The sequence below is a fragment of the Salarias fasciatus genome, chromosome 17, assembly GCF_902148845.1.
Source record: "Salarias fasciatus chromosome 17, fSalaFa1.1, whole genome shotgun sequence".
NCBI classification, from domain to species: domain Eukaryota; kingdom Metazoa; phylum Chordata; class Actinopteri; order Blenniiformes; family Blenniidae; genus Salarias; species Salarias fasciatus.
This window is the reverse complement of record NC_043761.1, coordinates 22135920-22148290: the sequence shown is the minus strand read 5'-3', so window position 1 is coordinate 22148290 and position 12371 is coordinate 22135920. Positions and strand designations below refer to the sequence as shown.

Here is a 12371-nt window from a genome sequence, read left to right as displayed (position 1 = left end):
TTCCTCTGATGATGAGTGGAAACAAAGTTTGATTGCTGAATTATTCAGACTGGTCCACAGTTTGTGCTTTCACAAATTAAACAGGATATTTTCAGTAGTATTGTTGCTTTCTGATGGCATTTTCAATGATGGTATATCAAAAAATGATGCATATCGAATGCATGTCACAGAACCCAAAAGCCAACCAGAGCCAGTTCAGAGGCAGAAGCAGGTTTATTGAGGCAAATAAGGCCAATGGGTTGAGCCAAGCTAGAGTCAAAGTCTGAAAACAGAGTCCAAATAAACCAAAGAATCAAATGAAATAGGTAGACAAAGAAGGACCTGGATGTCCAAACATACAGGATACATCAGAGTATCTTGTCTTGGGTAAGTCACATCAGATGACCCGACGCAGACAAATGAGGGAGACAGGACTGAACACATTCAGGAGGGAAGGAACTGCAAGGGGATTGGCTAATAAGATGATTGGAGCAAGAGGCGAGTCAGACAGACACAGACAGTAGATGGGACTGACTGGGTACTCAGGAGAGATGGAGGGAAATAGTGCGGGACATGGACATCAGGCAGAGGTGGAATACACAGAGAGGGTGCTGGACTAGACGCAGACAACGGGTGGGCCAGACAAACACAGACCTGCCACTATTGGAGCTTTGCCAAGCCTTTTTTTTTTTTTTTTTTTTAACAGCAAAAATGTGCAACACCGAGTACATTAGCACTGGAAATGCCTTGTTCCCCGTCCAGGTTGGACATGTGGGGCATAGCACCTTGTGTAGATGACTTTACATACATTTTTTTGGGCTCCAGTAACATTTTCCACTTTAAAAACAGTTTTATCTTTCACTACTAATTTTTCAGCAAGTTCTCACCTTCTGAACATTCTTGGTATACATTATGAATCAGGACACACATTATGAGGACACACATTGTCAGAAATGGGAAAGTGATGGCAGATTTCCGACAGACGAACTTCATGGTGATCAATCCTGATCGCAGCTTCATTTGAAACTGTTCTGCAAGTGAAGAAAAAAAAATTAAACAAAAAAACATAAGAGAAAGACATTGATAGATAATGGAGACATTATCACAATGTGTGATCTGCTTTTGCATATATCCTTACCTCTCAGGCTACAAACTGAACCATTGAAAGATTCAGCTTTTTCCAATTGACCTCTTGAATGGAGTATATTTCAAATATCTGTTCACAATACATGGGAATATGTTCACATACATAGAAATTAAAGTTACCCACAAGATGGAGAATTTGGATACACCTGACTCACAATTTCTACTTCAATAAATATGTGCAACGGCCTCTCAAATCAAACGTAAATGACGAGATGTTTAAAATCCACAGGCATCAAATGCAAAAAGCAACAAGGCATAAACATAGATACTAAAAGGTAAAGTGCTAACAAATGTCACAGATAAGAACATGGGATTGCTCGGGCCTGGTTGTGATCTTTTGACTTTATGTCATTATTAGAACAAACAAAACAGGGACTTCCAGGTTGAACTCATGTCGTAGTCATGTTTACCAGAGAACACGCTCCTGAGAAAAGCTCTTATTTTCCCACTGAAAACTCTCTAACAAAACTTTGTGTGGAGAAAATGTTCGATGAGTGGGAAGAGACTCACATGGGCTGAGAAAGTCCCATCCCTAGCTACGGCCTGATTCCCATTCTCCAAGCTCTAAAATGACTAAATATACCAATGTTGCTGGGGCCGTGGTTATTGCCTGCCACGAGAGCCATTAAGTTGTATTGTTGACGTTTTGGCGAAATCGCTTGAAAGCATAGAACATGTGGTTCTATTTTTCTTAAAAACAACACAGCTATTAATGTTTTGGAATAACTGGTGGAACCAACTAAAAGCTTACAAAATTTCCTTCCACATGACACCAAGCACATACACAATTAGAGGATCTGGAATTCTCTATATCCCTAAAATATGTACATTATATGGCTTTGGCAAAGGTGGAAGGAAATAGGCAGTTTACATGGCCGATCACTTCGTGGCTGAGTTGCTGTTGTTCCCAAACTTCCATTTTCTTATAATAAAGCAGACAGTTGACTGTGGATATTTGGGAGTGAAGAAATTTCATGACTGGATTTGTTGCACAGGTGGCGTCCTATGACAGTTCCACACTGGAATTCACTGAGCTCCTGAGAGCGGCCCATTCTTTCACAAATGTTTGTCAAAACAGTCTGCATTCCTGCTGGACTTTATACACTTGTGGCCAGGCCATGTGATGAGAACACCTGATTCTGATCGTTTCGATGGGTGAGCAATTACTTTTGGTCATACAGTGTATTAAACACACAACAATTTCCATCACAATGCCGTCGATCACATCAAAATACAGTGATGTTTGAGAAGTGAAATGAAGTTTATAGGATTAACAGAAAGTATGCAATAATTACTTAAACAAAAGTAGGCAGGTGCATAAATTTGAGCGCCCTTGTTTCATTGATTTGAGCAACATGATGTACGATGAGAAACATATTACTGACAGTGAGGAATGTGAAATCAAAGAAGGAATGCAGATGGATGGATCAGCCTCCAGCAAAACCACCTGACTCAGACAGTATTGTTAAAAAGAAGAAATGAGTGCAGAGACCCCACCTAGTTCATGTCGAACAACAAATGTGAAATACAGTTGTGGAACATATTCATTTTCGCTTGAAATGAACTCTTTGGGTTAACACACCGAGAGTTGTTTTGAAAATGCACCGTGAAGGAGATTGTCTAATGTGCAGTGGCAGCTTGTGCCATAATCTTTGAGTAGCAACAGAAAAAGCCAGAAGTGCTGATGTTTATATGGATATTGATGATTATTGCCTGGTAAAATCAATACTTTAGAACTTATGTTTGTGTTTTTTTTTCTAGTTTTCTGGTAAATAAAACAAAAGGTTTTTTTTTTTTTCAAACAAACTTGAGTTTTCCTGTTTGCCCCCACTGCCGGACTGTTTGGTCCATGACAAGAACGTTGGGGCTGAATGGGCGAGTGTCGAGTCTCGACTGTCTAAAGGTGAATAATCCTACCAGAAGGTTGTGGGTCTTCCAAGAGCCACCCCTGGCCCAAGGTCCACGACATTCCTTAAAGGGCAACTCCGGTTTTTTGACACCTGGACCTTATTTATAGGTGTGTGCATGCTCATATACTCACTCAGACAAACATCGTGCAGCTCGGAGTCCTTCAGAAGTTATTTAGATCCAAACGATGTAGCCGCACTAGCGGGGGTGCCACAGCAATGGAGCATTAGCGCTGGACATAATCTCTGCAAAATTGCTCATTTCGGCTGTATTTCTTCATCCATCGCCAGTGTTATCATAAAGTCAGCTCGTCTACCGTCTTCAGGTGGGTCAGCTGAAGAGCTGACAGTTTTCGCTAACTTAGCCACAATTAGCTCGGATGGGAACGTTGCGGCACTCCTCTTGTCGTGGAATTTTATTTTAAAAAGTATCCTAGGCCAGTCACGGTGCAAAAAACCCCACAAACATATATTCCAGAAAAAACGTAAAATCTTCAAGTATATCCACTCTTGGTTCTTGAAGTCTTCCATCGTAGTTCTCCTCAGAAAAATCAGGCAGAGTCAGAGTCAGAATGCAAAAGGAGGACTTTATTCCCAAAAAACCCTCCTGGCAGCCAGGTTGACCAAAAGAACTGACGCGCCGATCGCTCTCCGCTCCATCTATTTATACTATTTCTTGGGAGTTCGTCAACTCTCCATGGACTCTTCGTCAAGACACAATTGTTCCCCCCTCCCTACAAAGGTCAAGGTCCGTGACCCCTTGGGAGGCCCTCTCAGCCTCCATCAAGTCTCCATCAAGTCTCCATCAAGTCTTCCCAAATGCCAGGTGTTGTGCAACAGATCATAGTATCACATTTCTTGTCCAATGAGCCTCATTTGCACCAGAGGGAGACAGAGAGACAATTGGCCTGTAGTCTTAACTTTAGAAAAAACAAACTGTCCAGCTGCCAAGAGGCTGCCGTAAAAATGAAACATGGCATGCTGGCGAACAGAAAAAGGATACATGTCTTTTCTACACCTGCGTCTACTAGCATACTATAACTAACAGAGACATGCATTACATGAACACATGAACAATAGCAAATAACATAATATAATAAGCATGATGTAAAGAATATTATAAAATTATTCTACACTCTCCCCAGCAGAAAGGCACTTTGAGTCGGCCTCGGCTGTCACAGTGCCCCGGCGTCTGACTTCCAGGGGCCGAGTTGGAAAACGGCCCTCAGCTGCTCCACGGAGGCTCCGGACACCGGCGAAGACGCACGGCTCACGCGCGGCCGCTGGGCCGCTGGATGTCTCTCCTCGCCGGGAGGATGCGTATCTCTGCTCCCCGGCGGATGCGCGCTCCGGGCCGGCCGCGGGACGCGGGAAGTGCGACGGCCCGCCGCGCCGAGGCCGCAGCTCTCTCCTCGCCGGGAGGAAGCGTATCTCCGCTCCCCGGCGGATGCACGCTCCACGCCGGCCGCGGGACGGGCGATGGCCCGGAGCTCTCTCCTTGACGGGAGGAAGCGTATCTCTGCTCCCTGGCGGATGCGTGCTCCACGCCGGCCGCGGGACGCACGACGGCCGGAGCTCTCTCCTCGCCGGGAGAATCCAGATCTCCGCCGCCCGGCGGATGCGCGCTCCAGGCCGGCCGCGGGACGCGTGACGTCCCGCCGCGCCGCGGCCGGAGCTCTCTCCTCGCCGGGAGGAAGCGTATCTCCGCTCCCCGGCGGATGCGTGCTCCACGCCGGCCGCGGGACGCACGACGGCCGGAGCTCTCTCCTCGCCGGGAGAATCCAGATCTCCGCCGCCCGGCGGATGCGCGCTCCAGGCCAGGCCGCGGGACACCGCCGGAGGCCCTGCTTCCGACCGAAAGGCAACCCAGCGCCGATGGAGGAAAAATACAGCCGAAATGAGCGACTTTGCAGAGATTATGTCCAGCGCTAACGCTCCATTGCTGTGGCACCCCCGCTAGTGCGGCTACATCGTTTGGATCTAAATAACTTCTGAAGGACTCCGAGCTGCACGATGTTTGTCTGAGTGATTATATGAGCATGCACACACCTAGAAATAAGGTCCAGGTGTCAAAAAACCGGAGTTGCCCTTTAAAGACAAACTGTGCTGTTTTTCCTTTTTAGAGAAACATAAAACATTGATTGTCTTTATTAAAGAGTGAAGACCCAGACTGCTGATCCAAGAACTGAATAAAATGCCCTGCCCAACACAATAGCCTGCTCCACATTTTTCACTCAGTAACTTGAGGGATTATGTAAGTCAGCAAAATATTTTGATCAAAATGTACTTGAGCAAAAGTAACATTACCTTTTTACAAAAAGTCCTTAAAAATTACAAACTCAGTTACAGCAACAAATGTAAATACACTTCTCAGCCTTCCGTCTCTGCTCACCAGACACTAATTGCTATTTCCAGAGCATATGTAGGACAATTTAACATTCATCATATTCTTGATAATGGGAGGTTCAGGGTGGGTGTTGTGAGGCAGCCAGTGGGCCAGAGTCATTTCCCAGGCATCCACCAGATGAACGTTTATTCCTTTGAATATGGTACGAAGAACCCTGTCTTGTTGGATGGAGTACCAATCACTGGCAGAAAACTCCTCAAATCCATGTGAACTTTTGGGGTTTGGAGTTCTGATGATGACCAAAGTGTCTGGAGCCCTGGCCAACAGGCGCAACACTGCTTTCCGAATGGTCATCAGCCGCCGGATGTAGATCTCAATGGGGAAAGTGCCATAATGTGCCCAGATGCCAAAAATGATGACAGTGTTGGCTCCTCCAGCGACTCCGTCCAGTTCGTTGGCAATGTAACGCATCTCACTGCTTGAGACAGTGAAACGGATTGGAGGACCATGGCAGCGGAAAGTCACCTTGATGTTATTCTTATAGTCCAGAGCCAACAATGGGCCGGACTGTGCCGGGTTGTGCAGGTCAAACTGGTGGAGATCTGGGTGTAATAGAAACATGACATGAAATCAAATTGGAAGGAAAATGAAAATCAAACAAGAGATTGTAACAGAGTGAATACCTGGTTGTACTTTGAGGAGGTACTCAAACCACTGCCTGACCGTGGAGTCTCCATACATGTGGATCTCCTTGTGTCTCAGACACTCAGTGATGGCTGATGTTGTGTTGAACTGGTGAACTGGAGTGTCACGCAGTGATTGCCAAACACCTTTGTAGTAATAACCTGCTGCTCCAGACACACTTCTGCTTCCTGCCTCTGGCTGATCTTGTAGCAAAGAAACCCACTGAATCAATCCATTTGTTAACGTTAAAAATAAAAACTGTACAAAAATATAATTGTTTTCTCAATGGAATGTAGTGCTGCATTCTTTTTCAACCTTTCTTACATGTAAATATCGAGTCAATGCACTGTTGGTATTTTTTTTATCTCCTTGTCAGAAACAATGTGTTTTTTTCTCGTTTATTTGTACACATTTTTTATTTGTTTTATCAGTATGTTATGATGGTGGCACTATAAGTTTGTCAATGTCAGCTCAAGTTTGGATTTACCTTCCTTTTTTGACAACACAGTGACTTGAGCAGGTCCTGATGCTCCAATGAAGACTTTCAGGTTCACGCCTCTGAAGCAAGAAAGACAGTATAGTTTCTGATAGCACATGAACATGAACAAAACTGACCTGTTTTAACTACAGTAAATGTCACTTTTTGAAAACACCATGGGTCGATGGACAATAACAAAAATGGCTGCCTCAATAATGAATCCCAGTCTACATTCTCCTGGGACTTGGTAATGATGCAGTGGTAATGTTTGCATTTTTATGAATAATAGAATTTAATGATTTTCACCAAGATAATCTTCGTTGTGTGTCCATATAAGTCTGTGTACTCTCCATTGTTGATGTTTATAGAATGCTGTAACTGTATGCATATGTGTGTGGTGTCTTTATTAAAACAAACAAGAGCACCGATGATTTCCATGATTTCAGTGTTTCTGCCTATTTCAGAGTTGCATTCGTATCAATGACTCATTGCACGATATGCCCCCTGCATATACCTCAGAAGCAGGGGACATCTCATTCATAAAATCCTGATTGGCTGTGAGATTGCAATTCCAGCATTGAACAGACCCACCTAAAGCACCTCTTCTCGCTCCATGTAGCAAATCTCAGCTATGCCACATTAACTGCCAGCTGGCTTAACTGTTCATGGATTGGAGTTGACTTGTTTATTACTGTGTCGCTGAATGCTATCCAGCATCAAACCAGCAGAATGGAGGTCTGGCTGTTATAATGTGCCTGACACATTTCAGGCCAGAAGACTACTTATTGTGGTTGTTTGTGGTTAGCCGCCAGCTGCTTGCCGGCTGCTGAAGCCGGAACTTCCAGTTTCAGTCCACAACAATCAGATGAGGCGGATTTTATCTTCTGCCAGTCTGATCATTGTTGCCTTCAGGTGCCCCCAAACAAGCACCTGTTGCATGGATGTTGTCCGTGTGTTTGGTCTGCTCTCAAAAGTACAGTCTGAAAGTGAGCCAAACAAAATTAACGTGTGAAAATGGTGGATCATACTACCAGATGGTGTCAAATGGTGCCAATGGTCTCAAATGCTGGGACATAATACCAAACTCTGTGCTTTCTGCCGAGTCCCTTTCTACCTTTAAGAGACAATTGAAGACTCGATTGTTCAGAGAACACCTAGGCACTTAATATGACTCCACCTTAGGGGTAGAATAAGTCAGGTGGTCCAAAACCCAGCACCTATTTAGCACTGACTAAGTGGAAAAAAAAGGGGGGAGGGCTGGCACTTCTTCTGCAACTTGATGGCAACACCTTTGACCAATTGCACTTGAAGCACTTTTTGCACTTACTAAAGGTTTTTCCTTATGTCTGAATTCTTGCTTGTGTTGTAAGTTTTTTTGGACAAAAATTACTACAAGAATTGTAGAATTGTAGAATTTGAAGCAATTTCCCCACTGAAGGATTAATAAAAGTCATCTTGAGTTTTCTCATCTTCTCTTAAACTGTTTAGTAACTTTATAAAGTGGCATTAAATAGGTGAATATGATTTTTGCATTGATAACGACACAAACTTAGCGACTGTCAGCCATACTTGTTCATGTTTCTCAGACGTCATTCAATTTAGTTTTCACTGCACCTCAATATGGCAGACAAATATCTGACTATTGTAACCCGGTGAACACCATGTTTAAAAAAAATGTATAATTTGTACATTTATATATATATATATACACACACATATATACACACACACACACACACACATATATATATATATATATATATGTACACATATATATGTATATATATATATATGCATACATATATATATATGTGTGTGTGTGTGTGTGTGTGTGTATATATATTTCAAAAAAGTTATCATTTCTGTAAAATGTGTCTGTTAAAAAAAGAGAATGTATTTCATGTCATGTGAAATTGTAGTGTAAAAAAGGGAGCCTGCTGTGGACTCATATGTGTTTTTTCCGTCGGCGAAGTGGATCAAGTGAGGCTGCCGTTCGTTTGCTGGTCAAAGAACGGACTTTCAGCCACGTTTGTCACTAAAACAGGCTGCAGAGTGGTTTTTTCCCTGAGGAAACTGAGGAGTTGTCCCTGTCTGCTCCGGACCATCACTGGGATGCTGCTCTTAGCTGGCTGGGAGGTGAAGGATTCTGGACCTGTGCACGTGCGGAGGCCTGCAGTCTGGAGAGTCCTGCATCCAGCTAAGACCTGCATCCTGTAGCATTCAAGGCCAAAGGCTGGTAATCTTCTGACGGTTCTTTGGAAAAAAAGGTACTAATTTTTATTTCCATTGCTCTTCGGAGTGAAGCGGCCATCCAGTTTTAGGCCTCGCAGATCACAAGCATTACTTCAGGCCTGCAACGGAACTTTTATTTTGATTATTAGTGTTTTGCAGGTCTGTGTGTGCGAGTGAGAGTGGGCCCACTGATTTTTGTTTATTAATTTTAATTTTACTGGCTTTATTTGTGATTTGTTGACTGTGGGATAAGAGAGATTTATTGTTCCTGTATAGTTATAATTACTAAAAGACATGGGTTAGTACAGTTTGATCATGATAAATCTTGAGAGAGTGATGGCTGGTCATTACATTTCATGGGTTTTTCTATTTGTTTCTGCTGATAAGTTTCTCAAAAAATACAACTCAAGCACTAAAAAAAAAAAAAAAAAAAGTAAAATAGGAACTCAGGACCCTCCCCAAAATTATATAAGGAATGGAGGGGCTACACTATACTCAGGAAAACTGAACATACACCTTTGAAAAAGATTGCTTTTTAGAAGGGTTGCCTCTCTGACTGGTCCTGCTGTGTGAGTGATCCTGTGATCACAGCTCAGCGTCTTTGGCTTGTAGCAGAACCACGGTTCTCCTGTACGGACGTCAGTGTAGTCACAGAGGGGATGCTGGGTCGGACGCATGCAGATGCCGCAGATGGTGGTTTCATTGACTGAACCCGACCTGAACAGGGCGTTGTAAGCAATCCGATCGGGCTGGTCATAGATCAGCCTGTGGAGCACGGCGACTGCCTCACTGGGGTGAACCAGAGTCACCTGACAAGATGGAGAAAAAGAACTTTCACAGTTTTTAACCAAATCAACGTCATTGTCCCTTCCATGTGTCTCTCCATCAATGTGCAGCTTAAGACAAATCTCAAAGTTTTTTGTTTCCATTTGACCATTAAATAAATTTCAGGTGATGATGTAATTCTGCCGTTAGCCTCAGTTGATAAACATCACATCATGTATGAGGTGGTGTTACAGCGATACTTCAACATTTTGGCAAATTGGCCCATTTAGGGCAATTCCTTAGTCATTTAGAACAGCCTACTTACTTTTTTTGTGAGGGTGAGCTGTTGTTTATTCAGCGGTGAGTCCGAGGAGAGCTTCACGGCAGACATAATGGAAGTGGATGGTACAGTTGCTTCCCTCGTCAAACTCATCAAATACACAATCCAACAACCCCCAAACACTTTGGTAGACATGTTATAATCCGCACATTCACTACGCTGTGAAATATTAATGCAAAATTCCGAGATTGAGTGGTTTTTGTGAAGATTGCTAAGACGGAACTACTTACTAAACATGGCGTCTGGGCGTAGTGATTTAAAATGAAAAAGTAGTTCCCAGTATTTGCTTCAGTGTCGTAACGCTACAATATTATTTGTAGGTGTTTCACAGCGTAGTGAATGTGCAGATTATAAAGTGTCCACCAAAGTGTTTTTGGGGTTGTTGGATTGTGTATTTGATGAGTTTGACAAGGGAAGCTACTGTACCATCCACTTCCATTATGTCCGCCGTGAAGCTCTCCTCAGACCCACCGCTGAATAAACAACAGCTCGCCCTCACAAAAAAAGTAAGTACTCTGTTCTAAATGACTAGGGAATTGCCCTAAATGGGCCAATTTGCCAAAATGTTGAAGTATCGCTTTAACATCATCCCAATAGCACTTACCTCCACCTGTGCAGATCCTTCCCAGAGTAAAGGGAAAACAACAGAGTAGGTGCCGTTGAGATGGTCCAACACTTGACCTGCAACACCTGCATCAAGAGCAGGGCTGTGCAGTCGAGCAGTTAAGACATCTCCTCCATATTTCTTGGAATGACCGTGGTGGTCGAACATTGTGATCCTGACCTCCAGCCGATCCCCAATGATCCACTGTCCTCCTCCCTCGTTTGGGAGAATGATGAAGCTGCTGTGGGCCGGATCGCTGGTGTCATTTATTGAACGAGGAGGCAGCAGAGGCGGAGTTTCAGGCCAAGCAATGGAGTTTAATATGAAGTTTTCCTCAACAGCCTCTTCAGGAGAAAGATGTTGCAAGGAACAGAAACTGAGATTCCTTTGATGTTTACTGGTAACTCGTGCGGTGGTGATCGGGTCAACTTCATCCTGAAACTGAAACAGCCACAGGATAGTTTCAGTATAGTATTGTTGCTTTCTGAATGGCCAGACAGACACAGACCTGTCAATATTGAAGCTTTGCCAAGTGTTTATTTATTTATGTATTTTTGTTTTTGTTTGTTTGTCTGTTTGTTTGTTTGTTTGTCTGTTTGTTTGTTTGTATTACAGCAAAAATGTGCAACACCTGGTGCATTAGTACTGGAAATGCCTTGTTCCCAGTCCGGGTTGGACATGTGGGGCATGTAACCTTGTGTAGATGACTTTACTTTTTTTTTTCTGCTCCATTAAAGGGGATGTATCATGCAAAATTCACTTTTTGTATGTTTTAACCTTGTTATATAGTTATGTACTCACCAAAAACACCCCCAAAGTGTATTTTTCCTTCGTGCCTGCGTGTTTGAGCTTTCCTCGTGTTTCTGCTGCTCAGAGAGGCAGCCCCTCCCGCACCCATGAAAACGCTCTGTTTCCCACATGGACGTTACACGGTGAAGATGAGCCCCCCTCCCGCAGGCCCTCGGCAATCAGCGTTGCTGCTTTTTGTAACTCCGATTACGGAGATAAACTTTGACCATCGTCTGAAAGCAACAGTCAAGCAAGAGCAAGAGTCTGAAGGGTCTGAAGGGTCTGCGCTTGGTGAGTTTCTCACAGGAAAAGACGTTTTTGCGTGTGGAGAAGCTAGAGCTAAAGAGCTAAAGCTAGCTAGCGTATTTGTTTTGAAGCGCTGATTGGTTGAAGTACGCTGTCAGTCAAAGTTCACAGGGGGAGAGGCGGGATTTTCAGTGAAACAGAGCGTTTTCTCTTCCGGGTTTCAGAATTAGCCCCAGAAAATCTTTTATTTCACACAAAATTACTTTTCCTTAGCGCCAAAAATAAATTATTACCATGTTAATGGCATTTCGAGGGTTTGGACTAGCTAAAAAAGCAGGACACAGCCCCTTTAACATTTTCTACTTTAAAAACAGTTTTATCTTCCACTACAAATTAGCAAGTTCTCACCTTAGGAACAATCTTGGTATACATTCTGAAGATGAGGAGGCACATAGCTGGAAATAGGAAAATGATGACAGAATTCCTGGAGACGAACTTCATGGTGATCAGCCCTGATCACAACTTCCTTTGAGACTGTTCTGCAAATTAAAAAAAAAAAAAAAAGCATAAGACAAAGACACTAATAGATAATGGAGACAAGATCACAACGTGTGATCTGCTTTTGCATATATCCTTACCTCTCAGGCTACAAATTGAACCATTGAGAGATTCAGCTTTTTCCAATTGACCTCTTGAACAGAGTATATTCCAAATATCTGCTCACAATAGATGGGAATATGTTCACATATGTAGGAATTAAAGTTACCCACAAGATGGGGAGTTTGGATAAACACAATTTTATGTCATTATTAGAACAAACAAAAACAGGAACTTCCAGGTTGAACTCATGGAGT

General features: G+C 43.3%; 1 protein-coding gene across 1 annotated transcript; it reads right to left on the bottom strand.

Moving 5' to 3' along the window:
- Window positions 1-5430: 5430 nt before the first annotated feature.
- Window positions 5431-11949, bottom strand: LOC115404725 (NXPE family member 3-like). Its single transcript, XM_030114115.1, has 6 exons — window positions 11926-11949; window positions 10483-10917; window positions 9290-9582; window positions 6551-6621; window positions 6063-6266; window positions 5431-5981 (listed from the first exon to the last, which is right to left on the bottom strand). The coding sequence occupies exons 1-6, from the start codon at window positions 11947-11949 to the stop codon at window positions 5431-5433; spliced, it is 1578 nt and encodes a 525-aa protein (XP_029969975.1).
- Between the last annotated feature and the right edge of the window lie 422 nt (window positions 11950-12371).